The following is a 25,677-nucleotide window of genomic DNA, read 5'->3' as shown; positions in this document are numbered from 1 at the left end:
TCAGCTTTGGGAGGAAATGAATGATTGATATCTAATAATGAAAACCATTTGTAGTGCTTGGGGTTGTTACCTCCTACTGCACAGGCCTTAAATCTCTGTCTCTTTGATCATTCCCTCTGAACAGACCCATATTCCTGGTGCCTGTCCAGCGATATCAGGAATTCATCAACACTGTACAGTTTCAGGTTACGGACTACTGCGTCAGAGTTTGTGCTACGAGCATGTTACAAGATGCTGAGAGCCACCACTGGGACGACCACAAAGCTTTTTATGAGGTGTGAAGTTAAGTTTACTATTCGGCCTTTTTACACAAATATGTTTTACTGCCTACCTGCTTTCTAGCTAATTAGAAACATGAGCTCTATATTGCTAAAACATGAAGTCTGTTAGGATAATATTTTTTAAATATTGAATTTGTACTTAGGAAAAACACTGTCTTTGGAAACCTGAAATAAATTAGACATCAGAACTCCCCTTCTGCTTAAAAGTAAAAATAACTTAATTTGAGTTGCAGGATTGCAGCACTGTCTGAACCAGCATATAATGAGATTTAATGACAACTCAGATGTAACAAGAATTGGCTGGATCCTTTGTGTTTTTCCCAAAGCTTCCGGTTGTACGTGCCCTTGCACCTTTCCTTGGTGCGTATTTTCACCCTTTTTAATAAATGCTTGCTATTACGCAGCCTCACATTTGTGCTCATTTCTTTTGTCTCATTCTTAAGAGCACATATTAGGAGGCCTCTTACCATTTTGTATTTCACTGTTTTCATTCAGTTTGTTTTCAAATCCCTAACATCTACCAAATGACCGCTAAATAATCCCCAACGTAACCAAACTGAGAATCATTTAAAAATTTCACTGTTGGTCTTCCCTCATTTCTTTTTCACTAAATCCCACAGATTATATGTAGACCACATAATATTTGAAATTAATCCTGTGCAAGGGTAAAATATTTATATCTTTAAAATTTTTTGAGGTTTGAACGCTTCAATGGCCAACCCGTCTTTCTTAGCTCTTCCATTCCGCCCTTTCTTCTGGATGACATCTCATGATATTCGCTTTCCTTGGTTCTCTGAGCCAGTGGAGAGTGTTTACGAAAGGAGAGAGGGCTTTTCTCAGCAATCACTCTTGCCATGCCTTGGCATGGGCAGTATTTGTGACTGAGATAACGGAGGTGCTGTTAAAACAGAGCAGCCACTAATAAGAAACTCTTAAAGGCATTCCCGTTCTCCTCAGGCTGTCTCTTCTCTCCTTAACGCCCTCCCCAGGTACTTTCTCTCTTTGCAAGAGCATCCATACATCATTTTCCAAACTCAGCATACTTCAAACGTTAGTGGCAGCAGTGAGCAGAGTGAGGCATGAAGGGGCACCCAAACAGCTGGCCGCCTAAGATAAGACAGAAAGTGTTGGATCCCTCTCCTAACAGCATTGCACACCCTACTTGCCTTGAAGTAAACACAGAGATGGAAAGTGGGGCCATCTTGTTTCAAACTGTTTCAATATGTCCAGGTACTAATGAACAATTTTGTATGATGTTTCCAGCAAGGAATAGATACCATTTTGGTACATACTCAGGATATTTGTTTCCCCTCATGCAAATCAAGGGCTAGAACAATTGTGCCCTGTAAATAAAAAAAATGTATGTGCTGAGAACCTGTTATTGGAGTTACAGAATATTTAAATAAATAAATAAATAAATAAATAAATAAATAAATAAATAAATTACCATACAATAGACACGCAGGTCTTGGATCTTATGACAAGGCTTTTTCTTCAAAAACAAATAAAGAAACCATTACTTTGTGACTACATGGTACTCAAGCTTCCTTATACTTACATGGTCAGTAGTTACAATTGAATTGCAGAGTTAATGGTTGTTCTTTGTGTGTAGAGGGAAAATAAAGTGATCCTGTTTTCTATTTACCAAAAATAAGATGGTTCATAAAATAGCCCTAGTTTTAAACTGTTTTAACAAGTGGTGTACCTGGCCTTTGTGTCTCTCGCTTATTGACTCCTTTTTAACTCCTCTGCCCCCTGTCAGCTGATTCGCAGGAAAGGGCTACATTAGGAAAATGGAGATGATGCACAGCTGATTGGAAATGAAGGGTTGGACAGGGATCTCCGAGAAACCAATGCCCAAGTGCACAGAAAATTAGAGAAAACAAAGTATCTAAAAGCTAGGGAGTGATGTTTGCTCATGGTTTCTGATAGCAAGCAAACTAGACACACACATTTCTGTATTCTAAGCATGGCAGGCCTCAGGATCCAGAGCCAACCGTTGAGGCGTTGTCAGCTGGTGCAGTGGGTACTGAGACTGCATGTTTAAAATTAAGCTTTCTGTATAGATGACATATGTTCAAGTTTAGTAACTTGTGTTTTCCAATAGTGAAAAAATAAAGAATTATCTGTTCAGAGATAATGCTGAGTGGCTTCCAGAATACAGCCCAGATGCTTGTTTCCTGATATATAATCTAAGACAGCGCTCACATCTGTTTACATTATAATGGGTTTATAATAACAGATGTTTACTACAGAATACTTTTGAAATGACAATATCAGAGAAACAGGTCAAAAAATAAAGTCATATTTACCTTAACAAAACCTCCACCACTCATACACCCATACTGAAATAGAATTCGTTTAGGAAGAATTGCTAAAAACAAAGGGCGTTTTTTGTGAGACCACCTCAAAAGCATGAAACAGTTTATAGTCTTTAAAATGTACATAGTACATTTTTGAGCAGAAAACAAAATCTCTGTGCTAAAGGATGACTATATTTTAAAAAAGGTTTTCTATATTTTAAAATCATGGTAAATTTTGTTGATCACACATCTCTAACCACCATTCCCTGCATTAGCTGGGCTCAGGGGTCCTTTTCATTTACAACATCTGAAGCTCTGAGCAAATCAAGCTTGAAGACTCCTCTCTTAGTTTGACAAGACACATAAACACATGACAACATACCACAAACCAAATGGAGAATTAAGTTTGCTTTGTTTTCCTATTCTTTAATTTTTAGCTCATCTAATTGGGAAGTTAGAAGCCACCCACTCAAAGTCTCTTTCTGTTTGAACTTAACTGTGATACTTTAAAATCCAAGTTTCCTGCACAAATAATAGTTCCATATATTTTTGTATTATTGTTTGAAAATCAATCAGTATTATTGTTAATGACTACATTGGTAATCAATATAACTGCCGATATAATGCCATGTGAAGAAATATCTGCTTGAGAAGCTAGTTGCGTTGGGGTTAGGAGAAGAACAGGCTCTTTTCGCTGTTTTATGAGACAGAATTTTATCTTGTAACACAGAGTGACCTGGAACTTGTTAGGTTGCCCAGCCTGGCTTCAAGCTACACGAGTCCTCCCTGCCCTACCACTCCAGAGCTGGGATGCAAGAGAGGCCCTTCTCACCAGGCAGGAGCAGGCACTTGTTAGATGGCCTGTATTTGAAAACTATGCTAGTAGAAACAGCAGATTGCAAAAGAAATATTAAGGTATGAAACAGGACATTTTAATGCCTTATGTTTTGATATATTAACATAATGAAATTAAATTTGAAGAACCTATTCTATTCTCCCTATGTCAGATAATCTTTTGGCCTGCTTTGAAGAGATGAGGTCAAACAACTATCACATATCCCCAAGAGCATATTACTAATTAGTGCTTGCTTGTGAGTCCCTGTCTTCTCCTTACTCCCTGCCCCACCCGGCCACTTGTGGCTTCCTTCTGACATCAGGCAAAAGCTTACACATGGACGAGGCTTCTGGAGGAATGGGGGAGAAGGAAAGTCTGACACCTTGGAAGTATAGAAAAATGTTAAATGATGATAATATGGATTTATACTTCACAAAATTGATTAAAATTAGATTACTGTTTACCAGTTGCTAGTATAAACTATTATTAAAGAAGCATTAATCAAACAGCCTGAGGTACTCTTCAGTAATTGAGCCCCACACTTGGTTTTGGGAGTGTGCCTAAGATTTAATACACATTTGCTTTTAGTCCTCGAGTTCTATGAGAATGTGAAGTCTGAAAGAATTTTAAAATTACTCAATAATGCCTATCATCTCTGAGAAGTGCCCCTGCATAAACAATCTCAACAGATTTTTATTTTGGATAATCAGCATGAATTGTTAAATGACTACAACACTCATCCTTAAAGGTAAACTTTAGAAGGCAGGCCAGGACCAGTTAGATCAAAAATTGGTTCAATGCCTGTAGTCTGGATTTACACTAGAATAACTGATTCATAATTGAAATAGAACATATGTTCATTTGTCAATAGGATCTTGTTTAACATCTTGTTTAAAATCTTTCGTGGTCATCTAGTATGGCAGACTCTCCAATGATTTCCTTTCATCCTGAACTAATTAGGTTCATAGGAAGAACACTGACATTTTGAAAGATGTTATTCTGTTGTTTAATGTGTGGTGATTTTGCCAGGGGGAAAGATGTTCCTTTGCCATCCAGATGTGGCATTACTTCATCTGGGCTCTGCGTCATGACCTCTGGACCATACTGCCCCCTAAGCTGGCCCAGGAGATTCTAACAGAGCTGCTGGAGAAATCCTTGGGGCTACTTGCCTCCAGATATGCTCGGGCCCACCCCAGTCCTAAGAGAACTGCACAGATAAGGTAATGAGGCATGCTGCTTTGCAAGGAGACTGTTTTTGAGATTAACTTGTAAAGCAGAATGTGGTTTTGATGCTTGAGACAAAACTTGTGTGTTTAATGCATGTGTAATGTCTTAAGAGGAGAGGGTGCCCATTCTTAGATCTGCATCGTTTACATAGGGAAGTAGAGTTTGGTCTGAAGGACAGCCCTGTGCCTTCGCCTTACAGCTGCATGAGAGCCCCTTTGCTTGTGGAAATGTTTTTTCACGTGTGACCAGGCCAATTATACACAATGAGATAAGAACAAATTAAGACTCTGTATCAGAGAAACCAGCAACTAAGCCATGGAGAAGACGTGAAGTTGACTCCTGCTCCTAGGCAAGCAAGGCATTTTTACATTTTCATTTTGTTTGGTTTTATTTTGTTTTGTTTTGTTTTACTTAGTTGCTATACTTTTCCAATGGAATAGCTATTCTTGTTAAAGAAACTACTTTGTTTTAAACCTATATTTGTCCACCATGGTGGTTCACATGTTTAATCCCAGCACTTGGGAGGCTGAGTCAGGCAGATCTCTGAGTTTGAAGTCAACTGGGTCTACAAAGTGCACTCCAGGACATTAAGGGCTAGACAGAGAAAACCTGTCTCGAAAAAAATGAACAATATACTCTAATTTATTGTCCTGGCTGCCCCTTAGTTTTCACTTTTGCCCCTCTCTATATTACTAAAAGCCAACTGAAGAAAATGGGAATTTGTAGAAAAGGAGAAGCAAAACACAATAGGTTTTAAATAAAAGCCTGGATTAGAGTTTAATTCTAGTGCTTTGGTAGTGGATATAATGCAAATGAGTTGACTGATGACAGGGTGGAACATGGAAGAAGGCTTTCATCTTATATACACTTGGTCTACTGTGATTAAAACCTGGGTGGAGCTAGGAAATAATATTTTCAGATGTATTTTCGATGGATCCAACAGACACCAGAGATTTCCTTTTGTCTTTATTTTTGGAAGGGCTCATTTCCTAAGCTCATGTTCTGATAAAGCACACTGTGATTTAAAGGGCATTTAGGCCCCACCAGAGTGTTTCAATGATCAAACTGTTTGAAAAATAAAATGAAACTCAAAAAACAATGGAACTTTGAGGAATAAATATAAAATTCCTTTTTAGAGGAAAGAATACCTTCTCTTCTAATGAACCACCAATCGCTTTTGGCTGTTATGTGGCCCATCTTTATGAGATATTTGTAAAATCAAATTTGAATTTACTGTTAGATCATGAAATAAATAATATAATATAATTAATTAATTAGTACTGTTGAGACTTTGATTTAATGATTGTACAAAAGTCTTACACAAATTTAGAATGATTACTTCTAATTTTTCTATGTAAAATATAAGAATATTTATATATGATAGGTTGATACGAATGTATTATTGTAGAAATCAAAATGTGTGTGTATTGTGAGTGTGTGTGTGTATATATCTTGGATTAGAAACTATAAACAATTAAAAGTAAATAAAACTAAAATTAAAGCTTCCTAAGGTGATAATTACCATTAGTTACTATATTCTACTTGTCTCCCTATAACATATACATGATTTATGCATGTTTTATATGTTACTAACATATATACTAATATATACTAATATACATACTAATATATATAATAAAATATATGTGTATATGTATATATACATATTTCACATATTGTATTCATATTATATTCATGGGTTGAGATATTGGACCTCAAAAATGTGTACAATTAGTGTGTTGATTACAATAAAATGTACTTAAAATTTAAACAATAAAACACATGAGCAATAGAAATAAGACATTAATGAGTATGATAAATAATGCAGTCTTCTTTCACAAATTAATATATTTTTAGAAATTTCTGATATAAGCATTTCAGTTGTACGTTGTTTGTTATGCCTCCTTATCTCCTTCTCTCAGGAAGAGCATGTTATCTGACATTATTTCTGATGGTTTATATGTGGATGAAATGGATACATATTCTGCTATTAAATATTGACCTACATTGTGTGTGTGTGTGTGTGTGTGTGTGTGTGTGTGAGTGTGAGTGAGTGAGTGAGTGTAATAGCACATTTTCTTATCAACCAGCTTCTATTTTGCTCACAATAATTTCAATACCAGCTCTTGAGCTTCAGGAAGAGAATTCTGATAGTATAAAGCAAATACTGTTTTATAGACTATTCCTATATGTAGCAATTATTAAAGAAGAGATAATAAATTGGAGAGGGAGCAAAGGAGAAATTGGAACAGGAGGGAAGTGCAGGAATTTTTTTCATGCAGCCATCATGCGTTAAGTTCTTAAAACAATAAGAATGCTAAATTAAAGCAAACTAAACTCAAAACATTGCTAGAATACCACTGCAGCTCTCCCATTCCTAACAGTAATGACATTTTGGGCCATCCATAATATCATGGCCATGCTTAGACATCCAACAGTGGTTTTGGTTTCTTGGTTTGGGTGTATCTCTGTAGATATCTCCGATATCCAGCCATATCTTTCCATTCTTACATAAGCTTATAAGACATATAGATTGGAAGTATACTGCAAACAAAACTACTATGTTATTTAACATGATATATTTCTCTCTCTCTTTCCTATAGACTTGATGTCACAGCGATCTTAATATGCACTGAGAACATGTTATGGTCAGTTTGTACTTCTGGACAGGAAATTTTGAATCCTCATAAATATAACAACCATAAAATTTTTAAAATTCATACTCATTGCAACAATCTCATCACAACATTAGCAATTTTGACATCACCATTAACTGAATTATATAAGTAAGTATGAAATATATTTTGTTTAACTGAGTTATTGTCAGACTGCTTATTGAACTCTATATTAAATAGCAATTAAGTACTCTGAAGTATATTCTTAATATCATAAATTCAAATCTTGTGTAAATTGGACAAGAACCAATTCCCAAAGCTATTTAGTCACTCTGATGTGTTTAATGTCTGTAGGTCCCATTCAGCTAATGCATTTTAAGCTTCATCTTTTTGATTTTCTGGTTTGTGGAACATTCTTGCTGTATGGACTTTACTGATTTCAAAGAGGAAATCTTTCTAAGCTTGGGATTATGAGCGTCCACACTTATGCCAGGCAGGACCTCTCGCTTTCTGACTGCAATCTGTCAGGTGTGTGTGTGTGTGTGTGTGTGTGTGTGTGTACCCTTTAGCTTTTTAAAGACTCATTTTTAATTATGTATACATGTGCAGGAGTGTACACAGATGGGTGCTTGTGCCTGTGAGTCCAGAAGTTGTCAGATCCCCTGGAACTGGGCCTCAGTAGTTTTCATTTTTTATATAATATAATTGGATCTAATTTTAGTAAGTGTATTTTTAAAAATCTAAATGTGCTGAAATCAGAGAATTAATGGTCTTATCTTTCCAATGAATCTGGCATATATTTTAATATTAGGTTTCATTGTCTTAAATAGTAATGGCAAATAGAAGCTGATAGGTAAATGTATTGGAAAAATGAAATCTTTTTCTTACAAATAAAACTTAGTAAATATAAAAATTTCAATCTACTTTTAATTGCAAACTAGCTTGGTTCTATAGGGAATATCATAAACCTTGGAATACACCTGATGAGCAGCAGACTTTAATGAACAAACTTTTAGAGTGTATACAACCAACAAAATCACTATTTTCTTTAACATGATTTCTTTCATATCAATTAAAAATGATAATTTAAAAAAATTCTTTCTACTGTATGTTTTTATTTTAAAAGACTACATCATTACATAATTTTACTTTATTAAATAGTAAAAATATCACAATATTTTTACTGAGGTTAAAAATTAGGCAGACTCTTCCTTTCTATGCACTTTGGTTAGCTGGATGTACACATTTTTATTCAGAATATATTCTAAGAATAATTAACAACTTCATTTTCAGTTTCCCTACTCTAACTTGAAGTGTAGCTGTTGCTAAAAGTTTCTTTCTTCTTGCAAAACAAGCTGAGAACTTGTTTTAGAAGCAGAGAATTCTTTCAGGGAACAGAAGAACAGTGAGTAAAACTACCATAAGGTTGAGATTATATATAAATGGCTTATAATACAAAAAGCTTAAATTTGAAGCCCCTAATATATCCTAATGAACTAAACTGGTTTACTATAGACGAGAAAGTCGCTCGGCTCTCAGTTCAATGGGTCAGTTCATCTCAGAGAAAGACCTTGTGAAACCAGGAACAGAGCTGACAAATTTCATGGATTGGTCATGGTGAAGCAATATTGAATTTCATGGTTTGTCACAGACGAGTTGAAAGAATATAGCCCCCAAAGGCAAAGCCCCCAAATAAACTATTTTCACAGATTGCATATTTTAGTAATAATAATGAAATATACTTTCATTTTTTTAAACCTATAGCCTTTTGGTACATTTCAACTATGTAAGTTCTCAAATCTCTGTGATTTGTACATTTGTAACCTCACACAGTAAATTTAAATTGCTAATACCTACCAGAATTATGGAACTTTTTTTCTAAACACTGGCTCTAGTTTTTCTTAATTTAAAACATAGGCCTATGTCACTTTTGTGGATGAGCAAAAATCTAAATGCATCTTCATGATTTCAATAGTACTCAGTGCAAAAATATTCACAACTTTTATATTTTCATGTTGATTCAGACCTTTGAAATATATTTTGATTTTTGCGACAAGAGAAATCTGTAAGGCAGTGTCTTCTTCGCCAAGGAGGGAGACACGTGTGTTCTGTAAAACCCTATTGGCTTTGAGCTGCTTTACACAGCTGACATAGGAAGTTGTCAAGATCATTAGCATTCTAAAAAGCCTTCATCTCTAGCTCATGATAAAAATTAATCCGTATGATTTGAGGACTTGGGGAAGGAAAAGTAACAATAAGATTTTGAAAGTATTGAATTTTTATGAGCTGTTGCTGCCTTTGCAGCGTGGCACGCATGTCATGCCTGTAAGGAGGGCTCCGCCTTTGTCACGTGCCATACATGTCATGCCTATAAGGAGGGCTCTACCTTTGTCACGTGGCATACATGTCATGCCTGTAAGGAGGGCTCTGCCTTTGTCACGTGGCATACATGTCATGCCTGTAAGGAGGGCTCCGCCTTTGTCACGTGGCTTGCATGCCAAGCCTGTAAGGAGGGCTCCGCCTTTGTTTCCAGTGGTTTTGACAGATATGGTGAAAATGCATTCATTCTGAGCCTAGTGTAGCATCACTATATCCCAGGACAAGAACATACAATTTTTAAAATCTTTTCAGGAAGAATAAACCTAATAAAAATTTGTTTTATTTTCTAAGCTTCCCCTCATGAATTTCTGATAGAATGTTGTGAAAAGCTTACTTTAAAATTGGCCTCCAGGGAAAAATATCTACTGAAACATAAAACACCTATGTGAATTTTCCAAACTACATATTGCTTGTTCCTTAGTAGAGGCGGTTATTCATAAGCACAGTCTCTCACAAACAAACATTCACACATATGGCTTTCTACATTGAAGTTCACTTGCAGACTATTTGTTTTACTTTGTATAACAATTTAATATTAATCCTAAAGGAGTAAGAGTTTGATACATAACTACATATGAACATTTGAGATCAATTCTTAGACCTCTGCTGTCCCACACCAAATGTGTCTATTCTAATAATTTAGACAAATGAATTTGATTTCTGTTAAGACAAATACAAAGCACTGTTGCCTTTCTAAAGACCATGATTATGTGCAAGGGTCACAACAGTGAGCTATTAAGTTGTCCCTGAAATTTTACGAAAGATTGATAAATTCTGAATGTTAGAATCAAATACTACTTGTCCAACATATTTTGATATGCCAAATATCCTAAGTGTAAAATGTTGGTGTAAGTTGGCAATCCCAACATTTACCAAATAAAGTAGTGGTATTTCAGTAGAAGTGTTGATATGCCAGTCAAAGATTAGCATCACAAGAAACAGGAAAGAATATTCAACAGTGAGCCAGAGTATAGCAGATTCATGTTGGAGTTCCTTTGAGATGAGTCATATGGCTTTTGAATCACTGAATTCCAGAGTACTACTTACTATACTAGAACCCACAGTTCTACTTAAAAACATGCTAATGTTAGGTCCTTTAAGATTATGGTCTTCTTAGTCTCTATATATTTTTTCTATGTCACAGTTCCCTATAGTAGGATATATTAAATCAATGAAAACCTTTTCATATCTCAAGAATGATTGGCACAATTTGAAAAACTGGCAATTCTTTAAAATGTTGGGTGCAATAACCAGAAGCTGGAAAGAACGCAGATGTCCCTCAACAGAGGAATGGATACAGAAAATGTGGTATATATACACTATTCAGCCATTAGAAACAATGAATTCATGAAATTCTTAGACAAATGGATAAAACTGGACAACATAATCCTAAATGAGGTAACCCAGTCTCAAAAGAACACTCATGGTATGCCTCAGTGATAAATGGATATTAGCCTAGAAGCTTGGAATACCCAAGACACAATGCAAATATGAAATGATGCCCAAGAAGAAGGAATGAGTGGCCCCCGGTCCTGGAAAGGCTCAGTGCAGCAGTGTAAGGGAATACCAGGACAGGGAAGTGGAAAGGGGTGGATGGGGGAAGAGTGGGAGGGAAGAGGGATTATGGGACTTTCTGGGACTGGGGATCCAGGAAAGGGAAACTCACTTGAAATGTAAATAAAGAATATATCAAATAAAAATGTTGGTTGCACCATATGTTCATGTGTAATATTAAGCATATGATTTTATGACCTCACAATGAAAACTCAACCATAAATACATAAAAACACCATACATAAAATATATAATATAAATTGTATGGGAGTGGGCATGACAGCATTTTTCTCAGTAACACAAGTAGAAACCACCCTGACACCCATGAACAGACAAACAAAAGTCAGCAGAAACATAAAGAGAAGTACTATTCTGCAATATAAATGCCACAGGAGCAATGAACATAAAAGCATTATGCTGATAGCAAACATATAGACATCCATTCATTAGAAACATGAAGCATAAGCAACTCTGTAGATAGTCTACTAGGGATCACTGCTGGTTCAGAAGAGAGTAGAATGAGCACCTAATGGATATGAGAGCAAAGCTATCTTGAATGTCAAAGAAATGGTTAGTTGTATGTGAATGTTGTGGTAATTGAATTATATACCTGGATAATGCTGCTACCATGAATCTAGCTTAGTCTGGCAAAATGGCACATATCTATGGCTAAGCCAAGAGTATTGCAGGGCTTTTGGTAGCCTGTGCTGCAAAGCAAGTACTTGTCTTAGAGGGGAAAAAATATTGAACATGAAATAAAAATATTTAAAATTGGGGGAGAAAAGTGCTTGACAATGCAAAATTCCCAAACACAAGTTTCTTATCCTAGCAAGTTTGTTTATAGGTTAGATCCATTTGTATGCCTCCATCTAATAGTACTTGACGTATTATTTTTTAAAATGCCACAGCTTTCTGCATAGTCCTAGAAAATGACTGGGCGTAAGATTTGAAGACAGCCTGTATGGTGAACCCTCACTTAGCTGGCTCTGCTGTTCATGGGTTTCTCTGTCCTCTCTTCTCACCAGATGTCCTCGGCTCAGCCTGCCCTTGTGGCATGCTGGCCACACACGAATATAAATTCATACTTAAATTCATCTACCTGTCTTCTAGCACATGGTCTGACAACTTCTGTTTCTCCCCCTTTTCGACCCTGTACCCACTGAGGACTATGCATTTTGTTAGTCATTTTCTAACTTAAAAGTTATCATTTCTTAGCACCAGAATGCTATTTTTTTCATTTGAGAAATACAAGTCAGCAATTAAAGAAATGTTCAACATCCTTAGTCATCAGGGAAATGCAAATCAAAATGACCCTGAGATTCCACCTCACACCAGTCAGAATGGCTAAGATCAAAAACTCAGGTGACAGCAGATGCTGGTGAGGATGTGGAGAAAGGGGAACACTTCTCCATTGTTGGTGGGGCTGCAAGCTGGTACAACCACTCTGGAAATCAGTCTGGTGGTTCCTCAGAAAATTGGAAATAGTTCTACCTTAGGACCCTCCTGGGCATATACCACTCCTGGGCATATACCCAAAAGATACTCCAACATAATACTTTAAGTGACTTACTTTGATACATTTCAACATCATATGTCCCAGAGAAGACATGTTTTTATTGGTTGGGTGGTGGGGTGATTTAGTTTGGTTTGTTTTTTTCCAAAACAGGCTTTCTCTGGATAGTTTCTCTGGCTGTTCTGGAACTCCTGAGGTAGATTCACCTCCTCTGTCTCCTGTGTGCTAGAATGGAAGACGGCAGCTACTACCTCTGGTTTGTTTTCTTTTCTCTTGAGACAAGATCTTACTAAGTAGCCTATACTTGCCTCAGACTTACAAATGACACTTAAAAAGAAAGAGTAAAGCAAGGACTTCTATTTAATTCTTGAAGTGTTGGATTGGGTTGTGTCTGTGGTTGCCTGTGGTGATTATGGGGCATCAGAAAGGTCCTTGTCTTAGTAGCCTATGTTATCACATAATTTCAACTTAACTTCTAGTTCAGTTTTGACCTAATTCTAGTTCCAAAATTATGGATTACTTCTTGGATATTTTTAATTGAACATGTCTAATGGCCCAGGCACTGGGCTATGCATAGAAGATGGGCCTGACACCTTCACCTTTATAGAGCACCCTCTGTTGAGATGCCTTAATCCCATCCTGGAAGTACACTCTGTTAACATCTTATTCTGAGAACCTCTCTGCTGGGCCTTCAGCCAAATTCCAAGTGGCAGCAGCCAAGCATACATCCAACTAAGACTTTTTAGCTTTTGGCTGTTCTCACTTCTGGGGTCCCTTGGATTTATTTTATCCCAGTTACATTAGCCCAAGAGCAAATTTGTTTGGGAAAGAAAAAGATGATGAGACATGCATGACAATCAGAGAAGCAAAAGAAAATGAATCTAGGCTAGAGTGTCCAGGGGGATGGCCTGGCTGTTGCAAACGCAATGTGATATGAAGGAGAGGAATGGGGCCTGCTTCCTCGTGCTGTAAAATGGACAAAGCATGTTTATTAAGCCCCTAAGCAAATCTCTCTTTACATTCCAATAATCTACAGAGAAGATGTATATTCTTCTTCAATCTGAAAGCACTTAACAATTTTTATGGAAGAGGATCTTAGGAATGGGGGCTGGAGTTTGAGTCAAGAACACCAAAGAAGCTCCACAGAACCAACTAATCTGGACTCATAGGGTCTCCCCAAGTCTGTACAACTGGGGAGCATGCATAGTGTGACCAAGTCCTCTACATAAATGTTACAGTTATATAGCCTGGTCTTCCTGTGGGACTCCTAACAGTGGGTCCTGGGCGTCTTTGACCTTTTCAGCTGGTTTTGGAATCTGTTTCTTGTTTCTGAGTTGCGTTGTCCAGCGTTAACAAGTGGAGGTGCCTAGTCTTTTGCAACTTATATACCATGTTTAACTGATAGCTGTGGGAGGCCTGACCTGTTCTGAATAGAAATGGAGGGGGAGTGGATGGGAGGAGGTCTTGAAGGAGAAGAGAAGGGAAATTGTGTTCTGGTTATAATACATGAGCAAAGAATAAAAGAAATTATGTATTAGAGAAAATATGACTTTATAGGCTTAAGGGTCGTTTTTATGCTCTGATATCAATTATCCAGAGTATCATCATTTTTAAATGTATACTGAAGTGTCATTAGAGGTTATCTAATAGAAAATTCATAATTTCTTCCCCCCCATTGAGTTTGCAGACCAATTTTCACCCACTTATACTCTCCAGAATAATGAAACTAATTTGGGTTCTTGCTGTGGAATTAAATGCTCACACAGTTCACACCCCCTCTGAGACCATAAACATCTGCCATAATATCCTGTACGGTTAAATAACCGTACGACTGCCAGGCCCGAGGACCTATGCGATCCTGACAGAAACACCCAGCCAAATTCTCTGTTTTCTTCTGCTTTTAATCTAAGAAAATTTGGCAGCAGTTAATTATTACTATTATTAGTTCCTGTGATACTTTTTCTGCTGTTGATGATAAAATTGCTAGTGAGTAATTATTTAGACTATTGGGAATTTCATAGCAATCTTGAGGCGTTTGGGGTCTTTGTTTATTAATGGCACCTTGCAGTTTTTCTCATAAAGATACCTTGCCTTTTCTGAACCCTTTTTGACACTGAAACACTGTACTTGATAAGCATTAGCTTACAGATCCACATTGTAACATCCCTATTCTACAAATTGAAGATTGAAGGTTAATTAAGTTGCCTAAGTAAATAAATAAATAATGCTTACATGGCATCCAAAATTTGGTCCATTTTTCCTATATGTAATAATTACTGCTTCTGAATAACCTTCAGCTACCTTTTCCTAGGTCACAGAGAATACAAAGGTTAGAGAGAGAGAGAGAGAGAGAGAGAGAGAGAAGAGAGAGAGAGAGAGAGAGAGAGAGAGAGAGAGAGAAGAGAGAAGAGAGAGAATGATTGGAGGTAGAGTTAAATCCTAAGAAGAAACAAAGACAAATAAGACCATAAAGAGACAGTGACAAGATTTATATTTTCTGTAGAGTGGCAAGAGAATTCTCATTGAGAAAAAAGAAATATACACACACAAACACACAGACACACAGACACACAGACACACACACACACACACACACACACACACACACACGTGCGCGCGCGCACGCGATTCAACTGACCACAAGGAAGAGGTCATTCTCCAGGAGGCATGTTTTCATTTCTGGACAAAGAGAAACGTATGCAAAAGGACTCAAAGGCAAAGAAAAGAGGTATGCATAAACTGTGATGCTCATGCCTGATTCCCCATCGACCCTTTATCCTGCTCTGTCATTTCCTTCAACACCATCTGTTTTTTTACAAGCCTTAACTGCACTTCCCATCGCCTTAAACAGCACCTTTTCCCTAGCTTGTTGCTGTTGCATGTCTCTCCCCCACTTCTAGCTGGCCTGTGACAACACTGGGACTCACAACTAGATCATCCCCTATGTCTTTCTGTAATTGCTGACACTGCTGAATAGCTCCTCCTTCAATTGTTCTCAACTTTAGTCAACTCTTTGATCTTAACTCATTCTATGTTTTCATAGCAGCCTTGTCCTTCTGGGAGAAAATATAGGCCACTATGTGTTTATGTATTTGTTTTACCCTTTCCCATTTTTTTCTGATCCAGGAAGCTTCCCAGGGTTGTTATGCAACTGCTCTACCAGTAGACTACCTCTCTAGTCCACATACTTTTTATTATTATTATTATTATTATTATTATTTATCTTACATATTGCATACATCCTGGCTGTAGTTTCACCTTCCCCCTAGTCTCTCCCTCATCTACCTCCCCTTTCTTTTGGACCTGCTTCTGTATCACCTCCCCTCAGAAAAGAGCAGGCCTTCTGAGGAAGTCAACCAAATATGGCATAACAACCTACAATAAGACCACCCACATTTTCTCAAATCAAGCATAGACAAGACAATCCTGTAGGTAGAAAAGGATCCCAAAGGCAGGTAGGCAAAAGATTCACAGACAGACACTGCTCCAACTGTTAGGAGTCCCTCAAGAATACCAAGCCACACAACCATATCATATTTATAGAGGATATATATCAGATCCATACAAACTCCCTAATCTCTGTGTGCCCGCTTGACTCCTGATCGGTTGATTCTGTTGGCCGTGTTTTGTGATGTCTTTAACCACCTCTCTGGCTTCTCCAATTTTCCTGCCCCTCCTCCACAGAACTCCCTGTCCTCTGTCTAGTATTTGACTTTGGGACTCTGCATCTACTCCCATCAGTTGTTGGATGAGATCGCTCTGATGATGATTACACTAGACCTCTGTCCCAGCACATCCTGCAGACATGACAAAGTGTAGGTGGGAGGTTTTCCATGTCCATTCTTAATAAACATTTTTATCCCAATTTACCTCTACATCTTCTGCTATGCCTTTGATCACTGTGTCTCTTTTCTCAGCTAGAGAACATTTTTTTCAGCTATTCTCCTGATGAGATTTATCCACCAATCTGTGGCCTTAGTTTTTGAAGTATAACTTCTACCTACTGCCTAGCGCCCCTGACTTTCTTCCATAATAGGAGCATTTCCCTCCACTGTTGTGTTTGCATTCAGATCCACTCATTGTGTGTCCTGCCACTGCTCAATCACTGCAGCTTCGTTTCTCCCTCCATCCAGCTAAACAAACAAGGACAATGGTGTTCACATTCCTGCTATGACTAACTCCTGTAGTCTCTTCTGTTTACCTTCCCTGCAACCGTGGACATTGTTGGCCATCTTCTTACCCAGCCTCCGTAAGATAATTTCATTCTGGCTCTTTGTCTTTTCTCTGATTTTCTTTTTTCACTGTGGTTTCATTTTGCTACTTCTTTTTCTCATGCCACGCTTTAAAGGCTGGTCCAAAGATCTGTCCTCTGCTATCTTTTCATCTCACATCTTTCAGTGGGTGAATTCATCCACTCACATGTGATGACTTCCACATGGATATCTTTAAATAAGACTTTTTTTGTATATACTGGACCAGGAAACTCAAGTTCCTTCTCTATGCCTCTTTTTAGATGTATTTCAAGTGTCCATGGAACTCTGTGAATAAACTTCAGTGAAATTTCTATCAGTTTCTTTAATCTACTCCTTTACACTCACCGTTCTTCCTACCATCACCCTCATGCTGTCTTAAACCCCTTGTCATTAGAGAATGTGTATTACTCTATTGATTTAGGCCTTATGTTTTTCTCCTAAGTTTAGGCTCTTCTCACTGATCTAATATAATATATTTGCCATTATCCTTATTCTCTTCCAATCTACATCCCTTACTGCTATTGATCTCTGTATTATAAGATGTGAAACTCTACTATTCTCTGAGTTCCATCCATTGTTTGGCTGTGGATCTCAGGGATTCTTGTGTAAGAGTTGGGAGAAAAGATTGAGGAACCAAGAAGACCAATACAGTCTCTAACCTGGATCATTAGGGGCTCCCCAGAGATGAAAAACACCAAACAAATAGTAAGCATGGGCTGGACCTAGGTCCCCTGCAAATATGTAGCAGATGTGCAGGTCAATCTTGATCCTTCTAGAGTTCCCCCAACAACTAGAGCAGGAGCTGTTAAATGTGTTGCCTACTTGTGAGTCCCGTTCTCTTAACTGAGCTGCCTTGTCTGGCCAAAGTAGGAGAGGATACACCTAGCACTGCAGTGATGTGATGTGCCACATTGAGGGGATACACAGGGGTCCTTGCCCCTTCTCAGAGGAGAAGGGGAATGGGTATGGAAGGAGCTTGTGAGGGGGAACCAGTAGGAGTGGGGAGTTTTTAATTCTTCAGGGATTCCTCATTGCTCTTACAAATGAGAGACCCGTAGAAAACCACACTCTGGTATTGAGCTAGCTTCTGATTGCTGTTTTCTTTCCCTCTGTGGATTGCATTGAGCAAGTATATATACCTGACTTTGACTACTGTTTGTGGAATTTTCCTGTGATCTGAAATTTATTGAAGCTAAAGCAAAAGGGTTTTAAGAAGATAATGATACAGTGATTGTCTAAAGAAAAATCTTCCAAGTAGACTTATTCAAATATAATCCATTTCTATAAGATAATGAGGGGAGAGAAAAGTCAACTTTACAAAATAAGATAATATGAAATGTAAGAGGCATGAGGCAATAGAGATGGCATTTTTCACAATAAAGGAGTATTCTGTTTTGACCAGGTTCTATGTTATATGCTAGCTTGTCCATCGATATTGTCATTTTTTAGCTCTTATTCTAGGAGATACAGCAGATGCTTTGGTCCTCTTGAACTTAGTCTTTCTGCCTACTCTTCTGTGATGTATCTGCTGAGGCTGTTGTCCTCAACATCCATCAATTCCTTCATTATGAGAGAGAAGGTGGAAAGTGATGTAATTATATTTTAATTTTAAAAAAAGACAATGTTGCTTCGTTATTATATGAAAAGTACCACTTCAAAGAATTCTATCTTTAAAAGCCTTTACTCTTGAAGTGGGAAAATATGTAATCAAGTTATAAAGTTTTATTTAGCCAAGTATCGACTAAGTACTTGTGCATCCTTCCTTATTAGATCAAAAACTGTAGCTGAATTTGAACCAACTTAGAAAAATATTAGTCATTTCCAAAAGGTGACTGTATATAAGATATTCTGGACAAACTATTCTATATTTCAAATCATGATAATTTGTTTCTCAATTTAGTTCCTCTTGAAAATTCTCTGGGACTTTTTAGAATTTAATGAAAATGAAGGCACAACATACCCAAATTTTGGGGACACAATGAAAGCAGTGCTAAGAGGAAAACTCATAGTCCTGAGTGCCTCCAAAAAGAAAATGAAGAGAGCATACACTAGCAGCTTAATGGCACACCTGAAAGCCCTGGAACAAAAAGAAGCTAATTCATCCAGGAGGAGTAGAAGATAGGAAATCATCTAACTAAGGGCTGAAATCAATCAAGTGGAAACAAAGAGAACCACACAAAGAATCAAGGAATCCAGGAGCTGGTTCTTTGGGAAAATCAACAAGATAGATAAACCCTTAGCCAGACTGGCCAAAGGGCACAGAGAAATTATCCAAATTAACAAGCTTAGAAATGAAAAGGGAGATATAACAACAGAAACTGAGGAAATTCAAAACATCATCAGATCCTACTACAAAAGCCTATACTCAACACAACTGGAGAATCTGGAGGAAATGGAAAATTTCCTAGACAGATACCAAATACTAAAATTAAATCAGGATCAAATAGATCATCTAAACAGTCCCATAACCCCTAAAGAAATAGAAGGGTCATAGAAAGTCTTCCAACAAAAAAGGCAAAGGGCCAGATAGTTTCAATGCAGAATTCTATCAGACCTTCAAAGAAGACCTAACACCAATACTCTTCAAGCTATTCCACAAAATAGAAATGGAAGGAACACTACCCAACTCCTTCTATGAAGGCACAATTACGCTGATACCAAAACCACACAAAGATCCAACAAAGAAAGAGAACTTCAGACCAATTTCCCTTATGAACATCGATGCAAAAAACTCAATAAAATTCTTGCCAACGGAATCCAAGAACACATCAAAACGATCATCCACCATGATCAAGTAGGCTTTATCCCAGGGATGCAGGGTTGGTTCAATATACGGAAATCCATCAATGCAATCCACTACATAAACAAACTCAAAGAAAAAAACCACATGGCCATTTCATTGAATGCTGAAAAAGCATTTGATAAAATTCAGCATCCTTTCATGCTTAAAGTCTTGGAAAAAACAGGAATTCAATGCCCATACCTAAATGTAGTAAAAGCAATATACAGCAAACCTCTAGCCAACATCAAACTAAATGGAGAGAAACTTGAAGAAATCCCAGTAAAATCAGGGACTAGACAAGGCTGCCCCCTCTCTCCTTATCTTTTCAATATTGTACTTGAGGTACTAGCTCAGGAAATTAGATAACATAAGGAGATCAAAGGGATACAAATTGGAAAGGAAGAAGTCAAACTATTACTATTTGCAGATGATATGATATTCTACCTAAGTGACCCAAAAAACTCCACTAGAGAACTCTTACAGCTGATAAACAACTTCAGCAAAGTGGCAGGTTATAAAATCAACTCAAGCAAATCAGTAGCCTTCCTATACTCAAAGGATAAGCAGGCTGAGAAAGAAATTAGGGAAATGACACCCTTCACAATAGCCACAAACAGTGTAAAGTACCTTGGTGTGACTCTGACCAAACAAGTGAAACATCTGTATGACAAGAACTTTAAGTCTCTGAAGAAGGAAATGGAAGAAGACCTCAGAAAATGGAAAAATCTTCCATGATCATGGATCGGCAGGATTAATATAGTTAAAATGGCCATTTTGTCAAAAGCAATATATGGATTCAACGGAATACCCATCAAAATCCCAACTCAGTTCTTCACAGAGTTAGAAAAAGCAATTCTCAAATTCATCTGGAATAACAAAAAACCCAGGATAACTAAAACTATTCTCAACAACAAAAGAAATTCTGGGGGAATCAGTATTCCTGACCTCAAGCAATACTACAGAGCAATAGTGTTAAAAACTGCATGGTATTGGTACAGTAACAGGAAGGTGGATCTATGGAACAGGATAAAAGATCCAGAAATGAACCCACACACCTATGGCCACTTGATCCTTGACAAAGGAGCTGAAAACATCCAATGGAAAAAAGATAGCCTTTTCAACAAATGGTGCTGGTTCAACTGGAGGTCAGCATGCAGAAGAATGCAAATTGATCCATCCTTATCTCCTTGTACTAAGCTCAACTCCAAATGGATCAAGGACCTTCACATAAAGCCAGACACTCTGAAGCTAATATAAAAGAAACTGGGGAAGACCCTTGAGGACATCGGTACAGGGGGAAAGTTCCCGAACAGAACAACCATAGCGTATGCTCAAGATCAAGAAGAGACAAATGGGACCTCATAAAATTACAAAGTTTCTGTAAGGTAAAGGACACCATCAAAAGGACAAATCGACAACCAACAAATTGGGAAAAGATCTTCACCAATCCTACATCAGATAGAGGGCTAATATCCAATATATACAAAGAACTCAAGAAGTTAGACACCAGAAAGCCAAATAACCCTATTTAAAAATGGGGTACAGACCTAAACAAATAATTTTCACCTGAAGAACTTCAGATGTCTGAGAAGCATCTTAAAAAATGCTCAATTTCATTAGTCATTAGGGAAATTCAAATCAAAACAACCTTGAGATTTCACTTTACACCAGTCAGAATGGCTAAGATTAAAAATTTAGGAGACAGCAGGTGTTGGAGAGGATGTGGAGAAAGAGGAACACTCTTCCACTGCTGGTGGGGTTGCAAATTGGTACAACCACTCTGTAAATCAGTCTGGCGGTTCCTTAAAAAACTGGGCATGTCACTTCTGGAGTATCCTACTATACCACTCCTGGGCATATACCCAGAGGATTTCCTAGCAGGTAATAAGGATACGTGCTCCACTATGTTCATCACAGCCCTATGTATAATATCCAGAACCTGGAAAGAACTCAGGTATCCCTCAATGGAAGAATGGATGCAAAAAAATGTGGTATATATCCACAATGGAGTACTATTCAGCCATTAGAAACAATGAATTCATGAAATTCTTAAACAAATGGATGGAGCTGGATAACATCATACTAAGTTAGGTAACCAAGTCTCAAAAGATTAATCATGGTATGCACTTACTAGTAAGTGGATATTAGCCTAGAAAATTGGAATACCCAAAATATAATCCACATGTCAAATGATGTACAAGAAGAACATAGGAGTGGCCTGGTTCTGGAAAGACTCAGTGTAGCAGTATAGGGCAAAACCAGAACAGGGAAGTGGGAAGGGGTAGATGGGAGAATGGGGAGGAAAGAGGGCTTATGGGACTTTCCAGGAGTGGGGAGCCAGAAAAGGGGAAATCATTTGAAATGTAAGTAAAAAATATATCGAATAAAAAATAAAACTCTCTGGGCCATTAAAAATCTATAAAGTTAATTGTAAGTTTATATCTATTGTCTAATACATAAAAATTATTTTAATGGTTAAAAATATACCTCATGTTAAATGTGTTTACATTTATGAAGCAAATATTACACTGAGTGTAGGTTGATTAAAACTGTATGAAATAGAAGAATACAAGTTGTAAGAGACAGATTGTATTCATTGTACTTTTTATGGGCATTTATCTTTGACAAATTTCATAATGTAAATTTCTAAAATTAAATAGTAATATCATAGCTATACCTTTCTCTATGTAAGGATTGTTCTATAATGGCTTATTATGATCCTAATTCATTAGGATCATCTTGATTCTTGGTTTGAGTGTGTCGTGTGTGTGTGTGTGTGTGTGTGTGTGTGTGTTTCTGTTGTTTCTATTGTTTTGGTGGATTTCAATTTATATAAAAATAAATTGGATTGTGAAAACTGAGGTAATTTCCAAAATTATTTCAGTGTTCTCCGAAGTTAATGTTTCCTGCATATTCTAAATAATTATTTTTGTTTCCCCAGGACTTTTCAGCATGGTGTGGATGAATCAGCTTCAAATTCCTTAACTCCATTGCTTAACCAGCCATTACACTGGATTTCAGGCATGGCACAGTTCTACCCTTCTCTCCTCAGGTGAGAACTTCCGAATTCCACACACTCTAATTCTGTGGCCCTTTTACAAATTTTACAAATTTGCTTCCTTGGTGTGCTGGAGTCTTAGAAAAGGAATTTGACAAGAACTGAGGAAATGGATAATGCAACCATTTTTAAGCCCCCAAATAGATGCCACAGCCCTCATAACCATTCCTCCAACTCATAACTTAAGTTATGTAATGGAAAAAGGAGAATTTTGAGATCTTCATTCTATGAAGCTAATTACCTAGCTATTTAAAAATTCATTCTTGATCTTTGATTGGGGATTTGACAGTTCTGCAGCTAATTATGTGATATAGACAGCAAAACTATATAGTCAATTTAGCTTAACTCAGAGTCTTACTTAGAAGTTGAGGGGAGTAATTTTTGTAATTATGAACAAGATTTTTCATTTTTATTATTTAATTAACAACACTTAAAAGTCAGAAAAGGCATTCACAGTGTAAAATGTACTTCCAAAAAAAATCTGATGACATTTTGTGGCATTATGTAGTATGGCAGTTTGATTCTTTGAAGAATATATCATTGGGCAAATGTCTTTTCTTTGTACCTGAGAATAAAATATCAGGAATAGCTAATGGAGATTATGTTGATCTGAGTGCAGACTTGATGCATGTTGGAAAAACACTATTAGTCATTACAGATTGGTTAGAAGTGGGGTCCTGTGTCTACCTGCCCCTCAGTTTGGCGCTTCATGTGAAGGTTCGATACATGTTGTCACCACCAAGTTCATATTGCATATTCATATGCCACGTTTGTTCTCTCCTGTCTGCACACTTTTCTCTTTAGAGCTGCCCATCTCCCATTGGGTGGGACTCCATAGTATGTTTACTTTCAGCTCTGCTTAGTTCTGGTCATCTAGGGAAGTTATCACAGAAATTACTTTACCTTGCAAATAGTTAATTTTTACATTTATTGTCTACTTTTTCTATGCCCAAGTATAAACGAAACAAGAAGTTTTTTTCTGCTTCTGTTAGTAAACAATGTCACTCTAACAGAACAATTTGGTCCTGAGAGTCCTTGTTCATCCCCAGTGTAAAATGGTGACAATACTAAGTATCGGGCGTAGGCCTGGGGGATTGACAGAAAACACAGACTCAGGTCATTCAGTAAGGAGAATGCCAAAGCTTTACTGAGGGACCAGCAATATATACTAGAGTCCGGGTGAAAAACAACAGGAAAAAACAATCATAGCCATAGGCCAGGCACCTGGGAAGTCCCTACCACACCGGGCAGGAAAACAGGAATCAAGCAAAGCCACAGGATGTTCTGCTCTCAGGAAACCTGTGCAAACAGCTCAGCTGGGGGCATTGAGCTAATCTCACTGATGCCCAACAAAATGGTGTCTGGTGCCAGCTTTCTGGGACCATGTTAGCAGCCTGTGCTGAAACCTTAAAAATGTCTTTGGAAATCCACTTCTAGAAATTAACTATTAGGGATAAAGTGGAGATGCTAGTGAAATTTTATATGTAAAATATTTATTAAAGTAATGTCTATAAAAGAAAATGGAAAATTAATGTTGTATACTGCTATTGGAAAAAATCACTTAGAGGCTAGTTATAACAATAGGCCAATAAGTAATCAATAAAACAATTGATTTTTAAGGATATATGACAACTGTAAATCATTGTGATTTATAGTTAATTGGGTTAATCAAGCTAGTCCCACTGGAAGCCATATGTGTAGCAGACATGTTGCTAGTACCTCCTACCTGTTGCCTCTTAGCCTTGGTGACCTCTTCTGTGTACATAAGCACTCTGTAGAGAGAAAGGTGCTGAGGCAGTTAGCAATTTCTGAAGAAAAAGAAGCTAGAGATCAGGTCCACAAGTTACTAGTCCTTTCACACTTGAGTTAGTCTTGACAAAAACACCTTTCAAGGGAAAATTATTCAGAGTGGATGTTAACATGTATGCCTGAAGAATTTCCCCCAACAGTCTTCCTGTTATTCCCTGGGTTAAGTGTCATTTGGATTACATAGAGGATTGCAGGAAAAATGCAAATAAAGCAAAACTCCATCAGATGCCATAGGGTGTAGACCAAAGAGGTATTTTAATTTTTATCTCTGGTAGGATTTTACACATGATTTGTTTTTATCTATATCTTCAGAATTTCTTATGAGTACAATTTACTTCATTAAGATAAAAAAATAAGAAATCAAGAAGCAAGCCCATTTTCTCTGATTGTTCATTGTTCTATAATTGCTTGATTAGAGAATATTGTACCTCCGTATTTCTGACGAGTGCTAGCTTTTCCCCAACGTTTTATGCCCTGCTATACACATTTCTTGAGTTATCTAGTGTGATAGTGGCTTGTCCTTCCTCCCCCTTGCTTAGATTACCAGATAGAAGCATCGTTCCTAAATCCTTAAAAGACAGATGTTTCTGAGTTCTTTATTTTGCCTATTCTTAGGCTTTAGTGTTGCCTGACCTTATCATGGCCAGTAAACAGTGTCACAAAAATACTCTCAAAGCCAGCATTCTTCCCTAGATCATTGTAATGAACTTTGTTCATTTTACTATTATTGATCCTGTGTAGAACAGATTTCATTATGTGTCTTGCTCCCCAGAATCCTAAGTTAGCTCGTTTTGCAGTCCTGAGCCTTGTTTGCCAAGCACCAATCATTTTTCTCTGCTCCATTTACCTCACGGTCCTTCTGCATGATTAGGGCTTGGCAATTGTTAACTTTTATTTCTTGATGATTCTCCACTTTAGACCCCTTTTCCCGCAGTTTCTACTTATGGAACTCCTTAGGCCTGAATTTCCCCGCATGAAGGACCTGCATGATATGGTCACCCTTTCCTTGCCTCCTACTGCTTGCCTGAGATTCTGACAGCCGTTCCCTGCTAGGGCCATATGATGTGC

General features: G+C 37.4%; 1 protein-coding gene across 1 annotated transcript in view; it reads left to right on the top strand.

Moving 5' to 3' along the window:
* Kiaa0825 (KIAA0825 ortholog) overlaps positions 1 to 25,677 on the top strand; it is a 465,970-nt gene that overhangs the window by 142,581 nt on the left and 297,712 nt on the right. The window contains exons 10-13 of the mRNA XM_052159485.1: positions 125 to 275; positions 4,449 to 4,639; positions 7,250 to 7,432; positions 22,684 to 22,794. Coding sequence (XP_052015445.1) covers positions 125 to 275; positions 4,449 to 4,639; positions 7,250 to 7,432; positions 22,684 to 22,794 — 636 coding nt within the window. The remainder of the gene's footprint in view (positions 1 to 124; positions 276 to 4,448; positions 4,640 to 7,249; positions 7,433 to 22,683; positions 22,795 to 25,677) is intronic.

The sequence above is a fragment of the Apodemus sylvaticus genome, chromosome 16 (assembly GCF_947179515.1).
Source record: "Apodemus sylvaticus chromosome 16, mApoSyl1.1, whole genome shotgun sequence".
Taxonomy (NCBI): Eukaryota; Metazoa; Chordata; class Mammalia; order Rodentia; family Muridae; genus Apodemus; species Apodemus sylvaticus.
This window is presented reverse-complemented; position numbering and strand designations above follow the sequence as displayed.